The 24,494-nt window shown below is 37.9% G+C and overlaps 1 protein-coding gene across 1 annotated transcript in view; it reads left to right on the top strand.

Annotated features, from left to right (window-relative positions):
• Positions 1-3,489: 3,489 nt before the first annotated feature.
• pitpnab (phosphatidylinositol transfer protein, alpha b) overlaps positions 3,490-24,494 on the top strand; it is a 29,165-nt gene continuing 8,160 nt past the window's right edge. The window contains exons 1-7 of the mRNA XM_017488303.3: positions 3,490-3,771; positions 7,979-8,009; positions 22,642-22,787; positions 22,912-23,003; positions 23,537-23,544; positions 23,718-23,792; positions 23,893-23,976. Coding sequence (XP_017343792.1) covers positions 3,755-3,771; positions 7,979-8,009; positions 22,642-22,787; positions 22,912-23,003; positions 23,537-23,544; positions 23,718-23,792; positions 23,893-23,976 — 453 coding nt within the window. The 5' untranslated portion in view covers positions 3,490-3,754. The remainder of the gene's footprint in view (positions 3,772-7,978; positions 8,010-22,641; positions 22,788-22,911; positions 23,004-23,536; positions 23,545-23,717; positions 23,793-23,892; positions 23,977-24,494) is intronic.

Raw genomic sequence — 24,494 nt, 5'->3', positions numbered from 1 at the left:
ATATTTAATATGATGTTAAGCATAACATGATCAGATGCAAAATAAAAGCAAGTGAGTAGCTGATACTTCTTCTATAGAATGTCAGTTACATTTCTTAAATTAGTAAATTGTTTTATGAAGAATGGGACATAATACAGCTCAATAAAATAGTTGAGCCACTATTGGATAATGACTTTATCATCCATCATTGCAAATTTTTTCTAGTATGATTAGGTTTATGAAGATTTTGTTCTGCTACCACATTGATTGTCAATTACGCGAGGAGTCTTTTTATGACGGTTTGCTGACAGCACAAAACAATGATGTCCAGCATCTCATTTTTAGGTCTCTTGACAAAAAAAAGCTGTTTTCAGTGTTCAGAAGGTGGTGTGTGGGACCAGAAGCAGAGAAGAGACAGTGAAATAGAGATGCATCTCGTGTTGATCTGCCAGAAATATAAGCCCATAATTACATAAACATTTGAGAAAATAATTTTTTCCCCCTTACTTATATTCCCTAACTACATAAGAAAAGATGAGCTGTCTGTTTGGAGAAATTTGAAGAAGTGCATATATCTTTGTAAATTTGTACTTCTTGTACTCTTCACATTATAAGAAAAGAAACAAACAAAACTTCTCACACCAATCAACCATAACATTAAAACCACCTGCCTAATATTGTGTAGGGCCCCCTTGTGCTGCCAAAATAGCCCTGACCTGTCGATGCATGGACTCCATAAAACATATTTATATGACATATATAACGTCCTCTAACATACAACTGCTTTTATTTCCAGCATATTTCTTAACATGTGCAAATATGTGTATTAGCATAAAAACATTCAACAACTGAGACATAAACTGAACACTTCACAGAAAAACAGAAATGGAATAATGAGTCCTTGAAAAAAAGGGGGGGGGGGGGGGTGGTGGTGTCAATATCAGAAGTAACAGTGATTATCTGGTGTGGCCACCAGCTGCTTTAAGTACTACAGTGCATCTCTTCCACCAAGGCATTTGCAAGTTCTCGATCACGTCTGGGGGGACACATGGTTACAAGTGGTTTGCCACTGCAAGGATGATCAGCTCTCCATCCTGTCTCTTTGTAGCACTGTCTCAGGCATCTTACATTACAGACATTGCAGTTTATTGATCTGGCCACATCTGCAGACCTCATGCCTCCCTGCAGCAGGCCTATGGCATGTTCACGCAGGTGAGCAGGAACCCTAGACATATTTCTTCTGGTGTTTTTCAGAGTCAGCAGAAAGGTCTCTTTAGTGTCCTAAGTTATTGTAACTGTGACCTTAATTGCTTACCGCTGGTAAACTGTTCATGTCTTAAGGACTGTAACACAGGTGCACGTGCAGTAATTGTTAAAATAACAATTGTGTGGTCCTCACCAACTTCTATAAACAAATATCCTCAGGTGACAACAACAACAACAACAACAACAACAACAACAACAACAATAATAATAATAATAATAATAATAATAATACAGAAACACAAACACAATAGATTTCAAAATGTAGTAATTTGTTCCAAAAAGTAACCCAACATTCAGAAACCAGGTGGGAAAAATAAGTACACCCCATAACTCAGTAGCAAGTACAACCACCTTTAGCAACAATAACTTGAAGTGTACTTTCTGAGTTTATCAATCTCTCATATCGTTTTCTGAGAAATTTTGACCCACTCTTCTTTACAATATTGGTTTATTTCATTGATGTTTTAATTCCATTTAAATGTTAGTTTGCTGGTGTGCTTGGCATCATTGTCCTGTTGCATGCCTCAATGTCAGTCCAACTTAGGCTGCTGGACAGATGACCTCACATTTGTCTCAAAAATATTCTCGTATAAAGTGGATATCATTGTTTTCTCAATTACTGCAAGGTCCTGTGGCTACAAAACAAGCCCAAAACATTACCCCTCCACCACCATGCTTGACAGTTGGTATGAGGTGTTTGTGGTGATATGCTGGGTTTAGTTTTTGCCAAGCATGACACTGTGCATGATGACCAAACATTTCCACCTTAGTCTCACCAGTCCAAAGGTGAGCATAAACATGCTCCATATTCTTTTTGGATAGAAGGGGCTTTTTCCTAGCAACCTTACCATGAAAGCCATACTTGTTTGGATGTGTGCCCAGGGTATCCCCTGGCTTGTGCCCTGAGTTCCTGGGGATAGGCTCCAGGCTCCCCTGCGACCCTGTGTAGGATAAGCAGTAAAGAAAATGGCTGGATGGATATAACATCGATGAATGCCAGGATCCAAGGTTTACGACCAGATCTTTGCCTAGTGTATTACACTTCCTCTGCCAACTTGCCTTCTTCCCATAGTGCATCCTGGTGCCATCTCTTCCCCAGGTAAGCAACGCACATTCACTCGCACATTCACTGAACACACATTCACCAACCGATGTAAAAGAAAACATTTTTTATCAGACCAGGCCGCCTTCTACCATTGCTCCATGGTCCAGTTCTAAGGCTCACATGCCCATTGTAGGCACTTTTGACGGTGGGCAGGGGTCAGCATGAGCACTCTGAGTGGTCTGCAGCTATGCAGCCCCATACACAGACCAAGTACACTCCTTCATGGCAACAGTATTCCCTAATAGCAGTGGCCTCCGTATTGAAATGGTTTTTCAATAATAATTATAGTTGACAATTATGTAGCAACACATCATTGCCTGTGAGAAAAAAAAACAACCCCAAACCATTACTACTTCACAACCACCTATGGAAGTTTAGATGTTGTTTGACTCTACATCTTTTGTTTTTCTTTATTATTATTATTATTATTATTATTATTATTATTATTATTATTATTATGTGGAACAGCAGGTAGTGTTCCTGCCACACAGATCCAGAGACCTGGGTTGGATTCTGAGCTCAGATTACTGTTTGTGTGGACAATTTAGCATGTTCTTGCTGTGTCCACTTGGGTTTCTTCTGGGTTCTTTGGATATCTCCTACCTCCTAAACATGGTGGTAGGTGAATTGGCTACTATAAATTAGAGAGAGAGAGAGAGAGGGAGAGAGAGAGGGAGAGAGAGAGAGAGAGAGAGAGAGAGAGAGAGAGAGAGAGAGAGAGATTTATGCAGAGTATTATGCAGGCATGATATAATGCTATAAACCGATGCAGGTTTACTGTTACATAATTTCTGGCAGCTTTGTAGTGGAGATCACCGAGCCTTACATTCCACCAACCAGATGCCATCTCTCACTGGCCACAGTTTATACATTAAACCTGTAGACGGTTTAACACAAATTTCCCCATAGGTGTTCTAATGGGTTGAGACATATAATTTAATGTAATTATAAAAAATGTTAAGAGAGAACCCTGAACAATTCAAGGACCTCTGTCTGAAACGTTCAAAAAGATGTAGCTTTTTTTTTTTTTATATAAACAAATGCAAATAAATATGGCTTATAATATATATATATATATATATATATATATATATATATATATATATATATATATAAATTCCATGCCGTATATACTTGCATAAATATATATATATTTCTATGTATTTAGAGTCCCCTCCTGTAGTGTGACGTCACGCTGCTTACGCCACGGCTTCTGCTTGCGCGTTAGGGCGAGTGCGCCGCGCCCCCTCGGCCCCGATCAGGAAGCGGATCGGAGAGGAAAAGCGCTGTCTAGAATGACACAGAAGCAGCGCTGAGCTGTAGGAGAGACTGCGGTTAAACAGAGGACCAGCTCCAGCACGGCATCACAGCGTCATCTCACCAAAACACACAGCAACGAGAAAAATGCTCATCAAAGAATTGTAAGTAAGCGTTGTTCCCCCCTCCTCTCTTTCTTTTCTTATGGATGGGTTGGGAAAAGGCAGCATCCTCCTGAGTAGTGCAGGTGGACTGGCGTTCCTCTGATCCAGGCCATGGCGACATTGTAAAACTTGACTTTGACGTCAGATTTCGTCATTTTTTTCTGCTATATTTCTGACATACTGTCTAGATATATACACTATTGACCTGATCCTTATTGTGACGTCACCAACTGATATACCGTTAGTGAAGGGAACCATCTCGATACAACCTAGTACACTACACAATAGCACACTGTGTTCCTAAATTCACTGTATTTTAGGAACTCGTTTTTTTTGTTTTGTTTGTTTTTTAGCTTAACGTTATTAACATTTCGTTACACCTTTTTGTAGCGTACATTACCCTGTAGCTAATGCTGTGGTTTTTGGTCATCCTTTTTTGAACGTGTGTAATTTGAGAAGCTGTGCTTGTTGGTTTAGCATCGAATGATGGACTACATATCCAAACATACCTACCGGCATCCTGAAGTGTAATGAACGTGCTCCCTCCTTTAGGCTGCCAGTGGGGACATATCGTTTATCAAGGTCATTACCGAGATGAAGTTATCTAAAAACAAACAAGGTCGAATCAAGAGAGATCTTCTATAATATCACACTAAATTAGGATACTAGAAAATGTAGGATACATGTTAAGTAGCAGCTCGTCAGTATTGTTATTATTCGTTTGGAGCGCCAGGAAGGATAACGAAGACCTGCTCGAGCACAATACACAGTCAGAGTCTGTGATTGGTCTGTTCAGACTCGTGCGTTATCGCTGAAACGCACTCAAGGACCTCACGCGCACTGGAGTCCTGAGCTATGGCTGCTGAGGTCGCAACCTACTACTGTAATGTAGTCTACTGTTCAGTATTTGTAGTATACGGGTCGAGACGTGAGTTTCCAACCGCTTATTTTCACGCCATAGTTTTAAAGGTCACGGGCTATGAAGATTTAATATTTTTAACGGATGTATGTAGTTGTTTTGGAAGAAAAGCTTGCCTTTCTTCTTCAAGAAATAGTAAGAAATGTATATATTTGGATGTAAATATGGACAAAAGAATCGATTATAAACACAGTCAATATATTTTTACTGCTTCTTACCTTTTCTGTAAGTGAAATCCTCCTTTGAAGCATTCCACCTAAAACCATTTCCCTTGAGGACCAGTGCTACATGGGACATTAATGTCAAGGAATGTAGATTTGCTCATATCTTTTAAATTTGCATGTGTAGTTCAGGGCAGTACAGTGGTGCAATGGATAACATTGCCCTCTTACAGCTTTAGGGTCCTGGATTAGTTCCTGAGCTTTGGGTTACTGTTTTTGTGAAGTTTCTGTTCATGTTCTCCTTATATCTGTGTGGGTTTCCTCCAGGTTCTCCAGTTTACTCCAACCTCCCAAAAACATACATGTAGGTGGATTGCCTCCATGAAATTGCCCATAGGTGCAAATAATTGTGTGCCTGGTACCCAATCATGTACAGGGTATATTCCCACCTCATGCCTAGTGTTCCCCGGATAGCTAGCTATTTGTTTTACTGCAAAATAACAACAACAACAACAACAACAATAATAATAATAATAATAATAAACAACTATTGGACTGGTTATGGGTCTAGAACTGGCTTTTAGCATGCGCTGTCCATGGTACCTGATTTTGCCTGGTTTGTAGCACAGGTTAAAACTAATTTTGTTCAATTGCATGCAAGCCAAATATAATATTCTGACTCATATCTTCCTGACTGAATTATGTTAATTTGATTCACAAGGTCACAGTCAAGTTATGCTGTTAAAATGTTTAGGAATGTTTATGGTTTGGGAATTTGGGCATGTACATCAGGTGAAGCAGTGATTTCTGTCTACTTCGTTCTCTTGTGTTAGACCCACTTCTTGTTCAGAACCCTGTCTTCTTTGCTGGACTGGATCATCACCTGTATCATTTACAAATGTAAGACTAAAAAGTCAGAAAATAGAATCAAAGGGAGCAGTTGTACATTAAGTAAATCCAGCATTTAGGTAGCTGGGCACTGTGACTCAGATAGACGTTCATAATGCAGGAGATTGTGTTGTCATGGAGGCAGAGGAGAACAGAGACACCAGATCTCCTATAGTGACTGCTAGTGACTGCGCAGGCTATAGAGGTGCTCCGGCAGAAAAGGTGACTCTTTCTGGTGTACAGTAATTTTTACTTTACAATGCCTGCAGCCTTAGGAGGCTAGAGCTGAACTAGTCAGCACACTTTGTGTCAGACTTATGGCCATGTATATCAGTGAAGATGCAGCTGAGAATTTTGTGGTGTTTGATGTCTTAAGACAGATCGGAATGTAGATGGGAAGAGTCTAAGGCCAGTGAGCTACCGGTGTCATCTTACCCTTGAAGAGTATTGCTAAAAAATGCAGGCAGTTCAGAATGAGCTACACTGCCAGTGCCAATAAGAAGCACAAATAGCATCTTTAAAGTGCTGTTTCACAAGTTTCTGTGCAAGAGATTATTTGAACACACATGGAGCAAACAAGTATAGGATCACTTCAGAAAAACTAGTACAATGGGACCAAATGGGGCCATTTCAGAAAAGTGTTAAAGATGGAAAGAAATGAAGTTGGCTCTATCATAAGGAATGAATAGTTTAGCCTATGGCCACCAAGATTTACTCCGCCAGACACCTATGAATAAATGGTTTGCATATGCAAAGTATCCAGACTTCATGGTCACACTGGCATGACCTGTCTGCATTTGTCATGTCACAGGTATAAGAAAAGGAAACCCGGTTGTGAGAAGGTATGTTAAAGATTATGATTAAATCTGTTCCAGTTTCAAGTAAATGTTAATTAAGCAAGCAAGTAGACTTGAAATGCCCCCTACATTTGATGTACCAAAAGCTTTTTATTGTCTTTTAACTTTCAGTAAGGAAAACTCTCTGAGACTAGGTTTTAGCATGAATGTAATTAGATTCCACATTATTTTGTAGAACTGTATTGACTAACATGATGGTGATACTGATGTGGATGATAGTGAGGCCCATTGTTGGGTAAGTTACTCAAAAAAAGTAATCCATTACAGATTACTAATTACTACATTAAAATTACATTAAAATCTGATTACATTACTGATTACTGCATGTAAAAAGTAATCAGATTAGTAATTACTTTACTTTCACGTTTCTTTCAAAACCTACCAAACCTACAAAAATACACTACAAAGTGAAACTCATAGTTCTTTCAGTAATTTTAGTGCGCAATGTATGACATGATCAGAAAAAGTCAAATTTATCATGACACTTGCCTTGGGTGTTATCACTGTTTGTAGGACTACCAGACCAATAAAGTATAAAACTTTTCTAACTAGGCTAGTTTGGTGTCGCTAGCCAAGGGGAGGCACCACTGAACTATCATTGCATGAGTTTACCTGCTACAGTGCCAGTTCATTATCTTTCCTTATGCTCTGCTCATATCATATTCACGTAAACTGGAACTCATAAAGACATTTTACACACCTTGTTTTCCTGCTCAGCATCAGAAGATGTTAGTGTTTCAGTTTCAACCGATTTACTGGTTTAAAAAAAAATCAGCATATATACATTTTTCCTCACACTGACTGTGAGTTAGTGTTTGGCAGAATTGAGCCAGTAAGTGTGTTTCCACGTATTTTCCTGTCAACTATGTCTCATTGGTCTCACCTCTGTTGAATGAAGATATAAAATTACAGACGGTCTTCTTTTACTGACGTTCAGTTACGTAGTGACAAACCGCTCCAAGTAGAGAATTATTCGGGGCTAAAGAAAAAATCTTCTGAGCAAAACATGATTTATTTTAAAAGCATTTTACTTAATATTGTTTTCTTAATGGTAAATTTGTAACACAAGTAAGGTAATTTTATTCACATCAGTAAATATAACCAAATTACATAAATTTACAGTCTAATGCGTTACATTACTGCATTATCAAAAAAGTAATTAGATTACAGTAATGCATTATGCACAACTCTGGTGAAGCCGTTGGTGAAAAGGATGAGGCAGTGATAATGGTGATGGAAACAATGAAAATTGTGAAACAGTGCTGATTATGGTGGCAGTTATAACAATGGTAACCATGTCAACATTGGGGAACATAAACATTAGATCAGTACTTTTATGCTGGCTGGTTTGTGATCTGTATTTTTTGCTCTTATCGTTTCAGTCGAGTGATCCTACCCATTTCTGTGGAGGAGGTAAGTGCTAAGTGTGCACTCATTTTTTGTGTGTGTGTTTGTGCACATATGTGGTGCGAAGCAGGGTTTTGCACAGCGAATTCATTATTCATACTGGCTGCAAAAAACCTCAGAGTTATGATTTCTTTGCTTGTTTACAAAGGCTTGCCTTTGTCATTTCAAATCAGATCGCTCTCATGCATGTCACTGAGCTGTGTATTAGTCAGCTCAACAGGGAGTGAGTCCTTTCACTAAGTCTTGCTGTGTGTTCTTTTTACACACTTTAAAAATGACAAAATTACTGCTTACCTATCTGCCTGCCAATATTAAAAGCTGTGTCAGCAATTGTAGCCTCATCAGCAAGTCTCTCTCTCTCTGACTTTAATAATCCAAATGTAGCCACACAATACACTAATCAAGACATGTTTTCAAATTGGACAATTTTTCCCCTGTCATTAAATATTGTATTCATGTCTTACTCATCTTCTAGGTTCCTGTCACTGCCTCTGTATCTCATATGATTCTTTAGCATGTCACTCAGTTCAGCAGTTGCCTGGTGTTGAATAGCCAGTGAGATATCCAATATCACACTGTATCCTGCTCTTTCTGTTTCTCTTTCTCTCACACTCTCTCTCATGCTCCCTACCTTTCCATGCATTAATTTCTATCTTTATACTTTCATTCATGTCTTTTTCTGTCAGTTAGTATGTACAGTATAATTACGCTACTTACAAGTGTATAATTGCCCTATGCAAACTATAGCAAATATATATAAGAACACAAACACACCAGAGCAATATTTACTTGCTTGAGTACTGGGAAATCTCCTCCTGATTATTTATCAGTATAATTAAGGGGTGGATTATTGAATCTTTTCTCCAACTAATGCTGGGGGAATCCAGATATTAACAGAACAGAAAGGTACTGCCAGGAAGGCAGGTTTCATTGGATATAAAAAAACATAATTTTGTTTATGTCCTTTCAATTGTCCATATACATGATTTACTTGAGAAATGACTCATCATATGACTTTTTACAGTTTGATATTGCACAGTGATATCCAGCTAAAAGAGTACACACAAGCACTGTAAAAAGAAGCAAGCTGTCCGAAATTATGATAATAATTATATATAAATAATTTTTCTCCACAATTTGGTCCCCTGCCAATTCCCACCCTCCAGCCAGCTCTCCTCTATCATACAGTATCTCACAAAAGTGAGTACACCCCTCACATTTTTGTAAATATTTGATTATAATTTTTCATGTGACAACACTGAATAAATGACACTTTGCTACAATGTAAAGTAGTGAATGTATAGCTTTTATAACAGTGTAAATTTGCTGTCCCCTCAAAATAACTCAACACACAGCCATTAATGTCTAAACCGCAGGCAACAAAAGTGAGTACAACCTTAAGTGAAAATGTCCAAATTGGGCTCAATTAGCCATTTTCCCTCCCCGGAGTCACGTGACTTGTTAGGTCTCAGGTGTGAATGGGGAGCAGGTGTGTTAAATTTGGTGTCATCGCTCTCACACTCCCTCATACTGGCCACTGGAAGTTCAACATGGCACCTAATGGTAAAGAACTCTCTGAGGATCTGAAAAAAATAATTGTTGCTCTACATAAAGAGGGCCTAGGCTATAAGAAGATTGCCAAGACCCTGACACTGAGCTACAGCACAGTGGCCAAGACCATACAGCGGTTTAACAGGACAGGTTCCACTCAGAACAGGCCTCCCCATGGTCGACCAAAGAAGTTGAGTGCACGTGCTCAGCATCATATCCAGAGGTTGTCTTTGGGAAATAGACTATGAGTGCTGCCAGCATTGCTGCAGAGGTTGAAGGGGTGGGATGTCAGCCTGTCAGTGCTCAGAGCATACGCCACACACTGCATCAAATTGGTCTGCATGCCTGTCGTCCCAGAAGGAAGCCTCTTCTAAAGATGATGCACAAGAAAGCCTGCAAACAGTTTGCTGAAGACAAGCAGACTAAGGACATGGATTACTGGAACCATGTTCTGTGGTCTGATGAGACCAAGATAAACTTATTTGGTTCAGATGGTGTCACGCGTGTGTGGCGGCAAGCAGGTGAGGAGTACAAAGACAAGTGTGTCTTGCCTACAGTCAAGCATGGTGGTAGGAGTGTCATGGTCTGGGGCTGCATGAGTGCTGATGGCACTGGGGAGCAACAGTTCATTGAGGGAACCATGAATGCCAACATGTTCTGTGACATACTGAAGCAGAGCATGATCCCCTCCCTTCGGAGACTGGGCTGCAGGGCAGTATTCCAGCATGATAACGACCCCAAACACACCTCCAAGATGACCACTGCCTTGCTAAAGAAGCTGAGGGTGAAGGTGATGGACTAAACCCTATTGAGCATCTGTGGGGCATCCTCAAACGAAGGTGGAGGAGCACAAGGTCTCTAACATCCACCAGCTCCGTGATGTCGTCATGGAGGAGTGGAAGAGGACTCCAGTGGCAGCCTGTGAAGCTCTGGTGAACTCCATGCCCAAGAGGGTTAAGGCAGTGCTGGAAAATAATGGTGGCCACACAAAATATTGACACTTTGGGCCCAATTTGGACATTTTCACTTAGGGGTGTACTCACTTTTGTTGCCAGCGGTTTAGACATTAATGGCTGTGTGTTGAGTTATTTTGAGGGGACAGCAAATTTACACTGTAATACAAGCTGTACACTAACTACTTTACATTGTAGCAAAGTGTCATTTCGTCAGTGTTACATTAAAAGATTAAAAGATATAATCAAAAGATATAAAATATTTACAAAAATGTGAGGGGTGTACTCACTTTTGTGAGATACTGTACAACAAAAAACAACTAGGGAGGGTGAAATCTGGTATGTAATTCCTCCAAGATACATGAAGCCATCCAATCTCATGTTTTTACAACTGCTCATGATAAGTCACAGCACCGTATAACCTACTCATTTACGGCATTTGGCAGACACCCTTATCCAGAGCAACTTGTATTTGGAGGGCTCAACAGTGACAGTTTGGTAGTGCTTTGAACTCATGACTTTCAGGAATCCACTGTCAGGAGTCCACTGTCTTAACCACTGAGCTACCACCTCCCACAGGAAAAAATCTGAAGCAATTGGAGGAAATCTATCCTGTTCTGCATATATGAGCTCACAGATGGTATGATTGGCTGGTGTCACTGTCATTGACAGGGGAGAGAGTCTATATCCTCGCTTTCAACCAAACAGCACAGTGAATTTTGCTCTCTTGGTTCCTGGCCATGGATGGCTTTGGCATCAATGGGTTTTGTACTCGTAATCTCCCCACTCATTTAAAATTCTGGGAAACAGTACAAAATAACACCTCTTTGTATTTACCATACTTGCATGCACTGCACTTCACAGGCATATTTTAATAGAATCTTTGATAAATTATGTTTGACAAAGAAAACAGCTATTATAATAATGCAAATACTACGTCTAGCTAGGATTTTGGTGGGGATTCCCAATGATTGCAAGATGCAATATTTACATATAGCATGTGATAATTATTGAAAATTGTGAATTCTGCAAAATTATGAGATGCTGAGGCTGAGAGATGCAATACTGTGCTATGTAACCTGACAAATAACCTATCAAATGCTAGCTTTATGGCAGAATGCTTACCCCTTTTAAGCTGCTTACACCAGGACTAATGCCTGAACATGTGCATGGGAGTATCTAAATCTCATGCATGGAGTTTTATAAGAATTTTAAATTTACACATTAGACAGCCAATGAAAATAACAGATACTAGATATTCAGAAAGAAACCCCTGAATGTAGCTTTTATTCTTAGCTGCAGTGAGGGTCTTATTCATTAAGTGATTTGATAAAAGGTTATGGAAAGAGATTTTTCAAATTAATGTTAATGGTCCATGACTCTGTTTGTGTGGCTGTTGTCTTCTTGTAGCCTGTTCTGAATAATTGCGTAACATAAGCTCATGGAAACACTTTTTTTTTTTCTTCTGACTTTGTAAATTCATAAATGTGTAAAAGAGATAGTATAGAAGCATGCTGACTCATCTAGAATTTCGCTCAAGTGCAATTACTCAAGTCTGCATATAGTTGTGGGATGAGCATCAAGATTATCATTGTTAATTTATGGATGTATTTATGTCTATTATGCATGCAACTATATGTGACAGGGATATGATGTAATTTAAACTGTTGCGTTAAACATTTCAATGCCATCAAAATATCCCACTTTCTAGTCTCATCTCATACTCCTACCCTATAAAAAAATATAGAATTTAATATATGTTTTATTCATTAATTTATTAAATTATTTGTTATGTTATATTATGTTTTATTAAATTATTCATATATATGAATAAGTAGAATTTACAGTAATTTACCAGCAGCAGAGTTGAATTATGAAATTAAATATATCCCATGTGCCTGAGGCTTTTATCCAGAGTGACTTACAGGCTGGATACAACTGAGCAGTTGAAGGTTAAGGGCTTTGCTCAAGGACCAACCAAAAAAGCTTGGCAGTGCTGGGAGTTCACAACTGATCTGTAGCTCAAATGTGCCACCACTTCCCTCAACCACCACTAAGCCACCATTTCCCTCAAATAGCTTGCACTGATTCACTTGCACTAAAAGACTAGTTTTAGTCCTTTACTAAAATGAAGTGTCTGCTTGCATATACACATACAACAAAAGGATTTATGTTTCCCTAGAATATTCGCTACAATACATGGCACAAAAATGCTCCACTAATTTTCAGATGTTGACACAAAAAGAATCTTTAGCATTCCCACTCCCATCCTACAATTCATGCCTTTTTTCTGGCATTTTACTGTAAACCAATTTCCCACATAGAATCAATAGTGTTTACAGCACAATTCTGTAAAATCATAGATGATTATGTTGCTGTTAAATTAAGTGCTGTAATTTTACAGCAGTTTTTAAAGTGTATTCCTGTAGTGGATCTGTGTAGTCTTAATGAAGTACTTTCACAGGTATGTATTGCCATAATAAAACATTTGCATTCATTTTCATATTTACCTACCTGGCATGTCAGGGGTGGTACCACTACTCCAAAAGTGGTGGGTCAAAAGTTTTGTCTAAGAGAAGAGGTACATCAGTCATTTTCTATAAAATCATACAGACTATTTATTTTGCTTTTAGCGCTATATGGGGCCAGGGTCTGATTATAATACAATAACAGGGTACAAAACACCTTTTAATAAATGTCAGAGTAGTTTGTTTCAACATGCTTCATTTTGCAGTTTACTCCTCAGGTAGCTAATAAGAGCAAAAAATTAGTTCACAAAGTTAGATAGCACTAATTCTAAAATAGGTTTGAAAAAATCGAAGACATGTTCACATTCTACAGTAGGCTATTTGTCACTGTAGTAACTGTCTGTTTCAATAACATTTTCCCAGCAACCTTACTTACATTATTTGAAGAATATCATTCGAGGAATGTTCATGCAATTGATTCAGAATACAGAATATGTGCATATGTCACTTAAAATATTGAAACATTAGCAATACTGTTTCAACACACGATTATTAAGCTCTAGTGAGTGCCAAAGTGCAGATAACCCTTTATCACTCATAGGAGATCCCCTTTAGTAGAAATGTCCCCCCCACCCCAGCTGAACTGGAAGCTTTGATTGGTTTTTCAACTGAGTCAGACCTGTCTGTTATTGCCTGAAGTGCTGGGTCACCGTCCAAGTAGGTTGAAAAGTGGCGGGTCAAATGCCAGCTTGGCCCTATTGCTCTGGTGGCCCTGTGGCATGTACCTTTTGGATTTTGGAAAGTTGGTCAAATTACTAGTGTGCAATGACCTCACACAGTAAGATCAGCAGCTTTAAATTAACACCTCTGCTGTAGATTGGAGAAAGCTGGAACATAATGCACTTTGGAGAGCGCTTTATTAAAAGGTGTTAATTAAAGATTTTGCTTCACAGAAGTGGGTTTGGCTGGTGGTTCTGTTTTAAGCTGTAGCTAAATTAATGTTAAAATGGATTCAGAGGAACAGCATGGTTAATAAAGGACTGATTTACCTTCTGTGTTACTTCTCCCTTCCACTATATTTCATTTTTTAAGAATATGGGATCTAGTTTGTTCAGTGTGTTGATTTGTCTATTGCTGATTTGTCTGAGAGTGTTTTGGACAAGAAGTCTAGAACCTATCCAGAGCCTCAGCAAACCTTATTGAAAAAGAGGTTACAGTAAATGTAGGTTATTGTGATATATCAGTCCGTACAGGATTTTGCAGAGTTTTTTTGTGATTGTTGTGGCCAAAAATTCTTGATTTTGCTGCAGCTTTTTAAAAAATTGTGCGATGCAATTTGTTCAGTTTTTTGTGCTTTTTTTGGCAAAATTACAATTGCTAGATTCATGTCAAAGAGGGCTGTGATCGAATGCACATTGTGATGACAGCACATTATGCCTCTTGGGCCAAATCTGCAGAAAATCTGCGGTAATTATGAAAAATTGTAAGCTCCTCTGAATATTTTTCGAAGTTTGCTTGATTTTTTATTAATTTCTGTGATTGCAAAATTGTGAAATCCTGGAGGGACTGATATGTGGAATGCCAATGAATACATTGATACTGAATACAATACATTGCTTGAAGATGTTTTTCAAGGATATTCAGTGCCCTCCACTAATATTGGCACCCTTGGTAAATATGAGCAAAGAAAGCTGTGAAAAATTGTCTTTATTGTTTAACCTTTTGATCATTTGATGAAGAAGTTAATAAAAATACTCTGCTCTCATGGATATCAAACAATTGCAAAAAAATATCTTTGTTATATATAAGTGTGCAACAATTATTGGCACCCCTATGAATTCATATGAGAAAAAATATATTTGAAGTATATTCCCATTGATATGACATGACAAATAAACCACTCTGTACATTTGTAAGGTGTCTGAGGTCTGAAGGGCCATTACCACATTAGCTTGCTGTACTCCCCTGTGAAGGTATGTGTAAATCAAACTGAAGAACACAATATGGTTATTTTATTTTGTTGCTTTTAAGGTACATTTTTGTGCACTACATATCATGACGCATTATGACATTAAAAAGGTGCGCTGGATATTCCCCCATTATGTTTTGGATAGCACTACAAAATGGCAGACACCCAAAATAATGCACTATGTAGTGAATAGGGCATAGTTTTGGACACAGCTACTGAATTATTCAGTAATTGCAGTGAAACTAGTAATAAAGGCATGTAATTATGTAGGTGTGTGAGGGCACTTGGTCCCTTAGAAGGAACGGTCACTGCAAATCAGTGCAAAGTTATTCTGGCTGATCACCTTTATCCTATGATGAAAAATGTGTTACCTGTTCATATGCACATAAAAAAAAGACCTGACAACAAACAATAGCATTGTGGGATACCTTTGATTATGTTGCCATCTTCCAAACAACAGTAATCAAAGGCTCATAGTGAAAATATACAAATCAAAATTGTCTTTTTTTTTATTCACAGTGACAATAATACAGATATATTGTAGGAAATGCATATTTTGTGCAGGAAAGCAAAGTTACATAACATTTCACTCAGCTGATCGTGACTGGATTTTTTTTCTATCTGGGTAATAAAGCTGGCAGGAATGGAGCCAAACCCCAAAGCTGATCTTTTTTCTGTGAAGTAAAGTAGCATATTAAACCCATAAATCATTCACGTGAGAGATATATGGCCCTGTAGACTGAAGAAGAGGCAAATGCACTTCACCTTGTTCCTCTTTATTTCTCAATGTTGGTTCTTGTACATTACGTTCTTACACTGCTTCTCATTCCCTCTTACCATGTCTTTCTTTGGTTATACAAGCTTTCTGAAAATGTCTGTGTGTATGCATGTGTCTATATCTATCTATCTCTCTCTCTCTCTCTCTCTCTCTCTCTCTATATATATATATATATATATATATATATATATATATATATATATATATACATATGTATGTATGTATGTATGTATGTATGTGTGTGTGTGTGTGTGTGTGTGCGTGTGCTGTATGTGCTGCACAGTGACATGTAGTGTTTGTGGACTGGGATTGGTTGGAAAATGTAGCCTTTGATTGGTTGGGAGAGGATGGTGCAGAAGATGCTGCTGGTGTAATATCTCAGGCTTAGTGATGTCACACACACACATACACACACACACACATACACACACACACACAATGTTATTTTGTCCTTCTATACAGCTCATCTGAACATCTAAATGTGTTTACTTAATAGTCAATCTCATCACTCATCTCTCTCTCTCTCTCTCTCTCTCTCTCTCTCTCTCACTCACTCTCTCATTTTGCCATCTTCCTGTCATATAATCCTTGACACAGCACTAAAAATAAAGGCAACTGAAGATGCATCTCTGCACACCCTCCTCTTTTTTCTCCTTGGCCAGTGTAGTGTGGATGTTTGTGCTAAAAATAGTCTAGTCTGCATTGCTTTCTCTGTGTCTATGTTATAGATGCACACATTCTATATGAAGACACACATACACACACGCACAGACCTGTGACCTCTATTTTCTAAAAATAACACTTTCTTATATGTTTTGTTTTAATCTCAGTTATATATTCGATGCATGACCATAATGAGAATAATCACTTCAGAATTCATGCATTATCCTTCCATATTTTCATCACACTTTCCTTGTGCATATCACTACTGGCTCCTGCACTCACACATCTATCAGCACAGAAGTGCCAATAATAGGTGCAAAAAGATCAAAAGCTGGCCTTATCTGTATCTATCAGTCACTTATTTCTATGGATTGTAATTGTATTGTAAAAGTTTGTAAAATCGTAAAAGTTTCTAAATTTTACAGTAAATTTACATGTTCCAGTCTGAGTGCAGACACAAAGTCAATATATATAACAGTGTTTCCCATGGGTTGACAATTTACTTGTGGTGGTGGTTGGCGCGGCGTGTGTTCAGTAATAAACTAGTCAAACAAAGGTTTATGAATAAATATTTATTGCAAACAAATAAATAACTAGTCAAAATAAATAACTATATGTCAACATAAATAACTATTAAGAAATAAATAGCTACATATTAAAATACATTTTCCATTTTCAAAATATATTAAAGAACAAAACACAGACTCTGCTTTTTGATGAACATGTCAAAATAAAATAACTATTCAAAATAAATAACTTTACATTATGGAATACATTTTCAAATGTGCCTATTTGCATAGTTGGCATTGCTTGCTGGAACATTTAATTTTCCTTGGCTTGGAAAAAATCTTTTCCAGTGCCTGTCTGTAGGGGTATGCTTATTGATAAGCGTGTTATCAATACTTAGTTTGAAGATGGACGCTACAATTATATAAACAAAGTGTCTGCTCCATGACTGTCTGCAGCAGCAGACAGTCATGAAGACTGTCTAATCAGACTTGGAGACTGTCTAATCAGACTGATTAGAGCTGCACAACCCTGCCATGAGTACAAAGATAACATTAAAATTAAAGTCAGGCTTGTTGTCGGCTTCCTGACTAATTTTTAAAAAGATGACAGAGCGAGCTGACAGTACGGAGCGAGAGAGAGAGACAGCGAGAGCAGTGGTAGTTGAGCGAGCTAGACAGCTAATGAAGAGAGCGAGTGGTGGTAGCAAGAAAGCCGGTGAATGGGAGAAATAAAACGTACCCAAAAGTTGGTAGTTGTACGCTCTTGATAATGTTATCTAACATCAGTAAGCTGTTGTCTTAACTTATCGATAATATTAGAGCTCCGTCATTTTGACTGAGTGTTCAGTTCGGTGTCAAGGCTAGCTCTACCATTACTTGACAGCTCGCTAGCCTGACCAACTAATGTTACTATACCCTTGTAAGTTAAAATAATGTGTAGCGTTAACGTTTAAACATTTAACGTTAACACATTAGATACAAAAAAAGCATACTTTTTTAGGCATCCAATATCCTAAATTGCTAAGTGTGGTGTTTTTATTATCGAGTTATTATCTAAAAATTTACTTACTGTACCTCAAAAAAAGTTGCCGTTGCTAGTCTCCTGTTGAATTTTGATGTACCAACTGAATCGCAGTGTCATGCACGTCTGATACGCACATTGTCTTGAGAAGGGGGGGCGGGATGAAGGTCTGCTGGTTTGTATGCTTTAACTAACAGGTAAACAATACATAAACAGATCTATTTGTTGAGACAAAAAAACATATTACATCATAACATGGGTGTTTTTCACATGAACAAACATTTAAATAGAAGCTAACAAGAAACTGCATAGAAATGTAAGCTAAAATTCTGGGATTACAAAATACAGTGTAGCACTAAATTAAGTGAGCTTAATATATGACTCACAATAAATGTTCATTGCGGGTCCAAAAATTTGAATGTCCACATTTTCTAGAAGTGAGACGTTTCCTTCTCTAAAGCTGCAGAATCTGCAATTTCCTTCTCCATCTTTGTTGGAAGACAGACATTGTTATATATGGAAATATTTATTTTCTCTTCTTTAATTAAGTTCATTGAGATATTTGCCTGATTTCAGCAGCACAACTGTGTTTTATTTTTTAACCATTATAACCACCAAATGCTGTGAGAATCACTTGGATACCAAGATCGTTCAACAATTTCACATAGGAGAGTATGATGCCCTATTTGCATCTTTCCATTTCTTCTTCACGTCTCATATATCAGACCATAGCTATCCACTTGGCAGCGAGTGAGTACAGTTGGAGCTATAGTTTTCCTGTCCTCTAAAGCTGGGGATAGTATCCTCACATCTCATCTGTTCTACCTTGGTGAGTAAATTTTATATACAATACTAGCATATTTTTGTTAGAACAGTCCATGAAAACTTATTATCTACCACTCACCAAGCTGTTCATGAAGTTTGCTATGACCTCCAGTGTGTAGTTTTTCCTTTCTGCTTGGTAAGCAACACTTACCTCTCTTTCTCCCTGCTAGCACTACATCAGGATGCGCACTGATACATGCAGAAGTAATGTTGATTTTCTATGGATAACTTACAATATTGCACCATGTGTGGCACACAGTGCCAATACATTACTGTCTTACTGTTAGCACCAGAGCAATCTGTCCAACTATGGACTAATCTGGTTCTTTTTAATATACTGAAGTTGTCAAAAGTTCAAGCCATTCAACTACAGGACGGTACAGGTAGGTGGACAAGCACAATGCTTATTTTCTTGTGCTCTTCCAGGGTCAGACAATCCAATTAAAAGCCAATCCATTCAGCCTCTCTCTAGCACCATGGGTGATTTAAAGTTGTATGCAAGTAGCTTCTATTGGCCCCCATCAAGGAGAATTATGGCTTGGTCTCAAGGGTGAACTCAGAAATGAGGTGCATAACACTGAAGCAAGTCATATAATTCATCTGCCACAAAGGCCACAAACCAAAATATGTCCTTGTCTCAATGAGACGAGCACCCAGAATTGGTAGCCAGTATCTGGGAAATGTTTGGCAACATGCAGGTGATCTGCATAATGCCAATGTCATGTCAATACATTGCAGATTTGGGTTTTTCCTGGCAGAGCTGGACTGTTCGTTCGGACTATCTTACCATCCACTGTACACATTTCCTTCTTCAAAGCTGATTCTTCCCACATTGCATAGAATTCTGTATCCACAGAGTCATAAGCCACAGAGTCTTGCTTGTTGCCCTGAAGTGGTAGGCAATACCTTGTTTTACACTACTGCTTTTTGTGGTCAGATCACTATGGTGGCTTCAGGTCTGCTGTCCCAAATGGATGAACGATTTGCCACTCATAAAGGTCACCTCTCCTTGTGGGTTTGGCCAACTGTACCCCAGCAGTCCAGGAAACACTCCTGAATCTTAAAGCCACTAGTATACATGCCTTGTATACCCTTAGGTGGTGGGTCTAATAAGCTTATTACAGTCTTTCCCAATGGGGCAAGGTGCTGCAATCTGCCAAAAGGCTTGTGTGTTATCTCCCTTATTTGCTGGAGTCCCTTAAGGCCCCTTCTTACAAGACTATGGAACTGAAAGGACTGCTTCTGAAAACTGAAATTTGCTGATGATCACTTTGGCAAAAAGAGGGGGAAAAATTGCATGCTCTGGCAGTAAGGCAGGTGAATCTAGGTTGACCTTGAATCTGGGATTCCTGCCCAAGGTCATATTGAGCAGTTTTGTGAATCAATCAGTTTTCCTTGCAGTGTTCTATGAGGGTGAACCTAGAGAGCATTTCGTTTTGTGCCTGGTACATTCCCTACTGTACCCTTTTCACTCATTTCTACTTTAAAATGAGTCCTGTTCCTCATGACATTGTTGGCATAGGTTATCCAGGTGATTGTCACCCCCCTTGGAAATTATGAAAAATAAATCTCTAGTTAAACACACGTAATTGTGTTTACAAGAACCTTGGATAACTGCCATGGTTCTGTGTCCTTTGGAACCAGCACCAACCTGGTATCTTGCTGAGATGGTACCAGGGAAAGATGGCTGCATGACAGAGGTACTTAATGGAAATGTAATATGCCAGTATGTTACTTTGTTAGAAGTTTTTGGCATGCATGTATATTCCCAAGAAGGTAGGGCTGCAAAAAATATTGATACATTTTAGGTCAGTACTTAAATAAAGTTAAAATATTAAATTAATTAGAAAATGGTCAAACATTTAGAATTATTGACAGTGTTATTATTAAAATGTGGTTTGGTAAAATCCTTTTCCTCTTGGTTCCTCTTGTGGAAAAAATTAAATGGCACAATAGCACAACTTGCAAGAGCACATCTTGGTGAGACCTCAAGTAAGAGCTCCATAATGTTGACCTAACATTAACCTAGCCATTGGTAAAAGAATATTTAACCATATTGTAATAGGAAAAACAACTGATATTATTGAAGTCCCCAAAAATTAAGTACATGCTACAATTTTTTAAATACTTCATGGTGACAGTAACAGTCTTAAGAGCAGGTGCATTCTGGAAGTTTTCTATAAATCTGGTCTGTAAGTTTGCAGTGCTGAAAGTCTAGAATTAAATGCAAGTAACTGACAGCATCCTACTCTATCTCTGAAGGCATTGTTTACAGAGACAATAGCATTTAGTGCATGCTCTGGTACAAATATGAACCTCATTTATCATTATTACCAACAGAATACAATCTAAATAAAAGGTTCAAAGGTACAAACCACCATGTGCAAGTCCCCACATAAGGACACAAATTCTTTTATTAGGCTGTAAAAAAAATGCGGATTAAAAACTCAGTCTTAACCTTTTATTTAGATTGTATTCTGTTGATGGGATTTATGAAATCAATGTAAAAAACAATCTTGAGCTTTTCTTATTCATATAGAATTTTTTAATATCCTGGCCATTGTTCATCCGGATATTCAAAAACAAAAATAGTCTATACTTGCAGCTCTAGTATCATACTATAATGTCTTCTCATACTTGATTAATGGTATAGAAAGTAATTTGGCACTGGTATGTCCAAATACACTGATGTACAGTATTTATAAGTCCAGTGTCAGCCAACCTTCAAAGTATATAATCTTGTGCTGTTAGGTCATTTATTTTATTGCTACCACAATTATTGATTGCCTCACAAATTAGTGGACCATGCATGTTATTGATTTGGAAAATGTATGCTTGCAGATTGGATCATGACAGAGGTCTGTTTACACTTATAATATATATGGATAATCTGAACTGTTATTGGATCTGAGCAAAATAATGTGTTGAGCAATGAGGCTGGATGAACATGGATACAGCCTAAATATAACCAAATTACATTCTGAATCACTGCTAGGTGCTTTTAGTTTAATAGTGGTTTGAAATTAAGGGAGCACAACCCTGTACAGATGGATGTAATTCATAAACTCACAATGATCCATGAAAATCCACATTTATTTGTTAGTTTAATATCACAATTTCAAATGTTACCTGGTTAAACAATATGGAAATGTAATTTGTTTTGATATGATTTTTGTATTTATGGAAACTGAAGCACAATAAAAACTCTACATACACTTGCCTAATAGTTAGAATTTTTGTTTTTAATTTTGTTGCAGTAGCTCAGTGACTGACCCACAGTGGGAGGAGCAATATTTGATTGTTGATCTCTTTTGCTGAAATGTACTGAAATGTAAATTTTGTACCATCTCAAAGTTCAGTGTGAGCTTTTATGTTGTTTTCTGGTATAAAACCTGTAAGATTAGAACTAACTGCAAAGTGTTGCAGCAGAGTGAAATCAGCTTATTGTAACAAATCCTTAAGTCCTCACTAATATGCTTGAACTCATTTACACAATTACATTTTTGTTCTTCATGCTCATTTTCTGCATTTGTTTTTAAACAATCTTGCCTGGTTAGTGTACTGTATGTGATCTTAGGCTCTTTTGCACAATGTTGGAGGTGATTAAAGAGTGAAAGAAACCTTTGTTCAGTATGCACTGTGTGTGCACTACATGGAATAATGGCGAAAGGGTAGAAAATAGAGAATGAGGGAGGGAGAGCATGAGAGAGACAGCAGTTATACTTGAATGATGGCATTAAATAACGAGATTGAATTTGTGTAGATTCAACTGTCTTCTTAATTGAAAAGTATTATTTGGGTATCTGTATTTGCAATTAATCCAAATATCACAAGATTGTTTCATTGTATTGAGCTGAAACTGCTGTCTTAGTGTTTCTATTTGTGTGTGTGTGTTGTATAGTACCAGGTAGGTCAGCTGTACTCTGTAGCCGAGGCAAGTAAGAATGAGACGGGGGGAGGAGAGGGCGTGGAGGTCCTGAAGAATGAACCATACGAGAAAGATGGAGAAAAAGGCCAATACACACACAAAATCTACCACCTGCAGAGGTGAGTTAACACACACACATACCTATAATAATACGCATACATCATAAATACATGTGAGAAACACGCTGTGTCACACAAGCTTTTCTTCAATCCATTTTTCTGTCTTGCTGTTTTTCTCTTTTAGTAAAGTACCATCATTTGTGAGAATGCTAGCACCAGCTTCAGCTCTTAACATTCATGAGAAAGCCTGGAATGCATACCCATACTGTCGCACAGGTAACACACACACACACAATCACTAACTTCTATCTCTCTGTTAAATAATTAACTGATTGAGCAGAGTGGGAGTGGAGTTACAGCACAGGGAACGGAGGTTACCATGATGGCTCACACACGCATGCACACGCACGCACACACACACATTTAATTGACATAATTAAATTAATGCAGCTAAGTAATGCTAGCCCTTACCTTAACCTCAATAACCTTTTGAATCTTTCAATTTATAAATAAAATAATAGCTGTGTTATTGTCAAAAAAAACAACAACAGCAAAGGTTTTCCTCATGGGCAGCTAAACCTCCCTACAAGTTCAAATCTGTTAGATATTGTTATCCTCGTGGGAACATTTGGTCTCCACTAAGATATATAAACATGCCCACACACACAAACTGTTTTGTATATTTTTGTAGAGTATATACTGTGCATGTGAACATATACTTTATAGAGAAATGTACTATAGATACTATAAAATATATTATATCTGATGTGTCCTTTCTCCTTCCTTGTCATTTCTCTCCCTGTCTACAGTAATCACGGTGAGTAGATAACCACTTATACTTCACCTCACACATACACAGGCCACTGCACATGCACACACACACACACACACACACACACACACACACACACCAATAAATGTCAAATATCACTTCACCATGATTAATTTAATATATTGTATACTAATAATAACAATGCTCTTATCCTGCAGAACGAGTACATGAAAGAGAATTTCCTCATCAAGATAGAAACATGGCATAAACCTGACATGGGTCATCAGGAGAATGTGAGTACTCTTTATTTGCCTGAAAGGTCACTGCTGGGGTCACGCTTTCTCAGAGGAACTGAATGTGACTTTGAGTGTGTGTTTCGATTGGCCTGTGCAGGTGCACGGTCTGGACCCTGACACCTGGAAGAAGGTGGATGTGGTGTATATTGACATCGCTGACAGAAGTCAGGTGGAGCCAAAGGTAAAAACAGGCTTCTTGTCTGGCTGAATGAAAAAGGAAGAAAGAAAATGTTATTATTTCTCATTTTAAACTCCTTGAATATGCAGAGCACAACTGGAATGAAATTTATTTTGGCTTGTCTAAAAATACATATGTCAAAAAAATCATCATGGTTCAACTGACTTCAATTCAATTTCACTATAGATAGGAAAGTTACCAGAAAGCACAGAGGTAATTTTACTTTGTTCAACATTGTAAAACTCATTGAAGGCGCTTTTTTCTTACTCTTATATACGCATTTCATGTCTTATAGAAATTTTTCTTGATCAATACAGACTAGATTGTATGTCAGTATGTCACAGATCAATGATACTGCAAGAAAATAGTCAATTTCTACTTCTGACTATTTTTGCCTGCATTGGAAGATGACAGTTCCCCGACTACTATTATGTGGTATTTTATAATAAATTCTGCATCACTTAATAGCTTGTAAACAAGCAGACATATCAGACTTTTCTCATGTTTACTATTGTCAAAAC

Source organism: Ictalurus punctatus, chromosome 16 (genome assembly GCF_001660625.3).
Source record: "Ictalurus punctatus breed USDA103 chromosome 16, Coco_2.0, whole genome shotgun sequence".
In the NCBI taxonomy this organism is placed as follows: Eukaryota; Metazoa; Chordata; class Actinopteri; order Siluriformes; family Ictaluridae; genus Ictalurus; species Ictalurus punctatus.
Note: the sequence above shows the minus strand (reverse complement) of the source record. Positions and strands in the feature narration are given on the sequence as shown.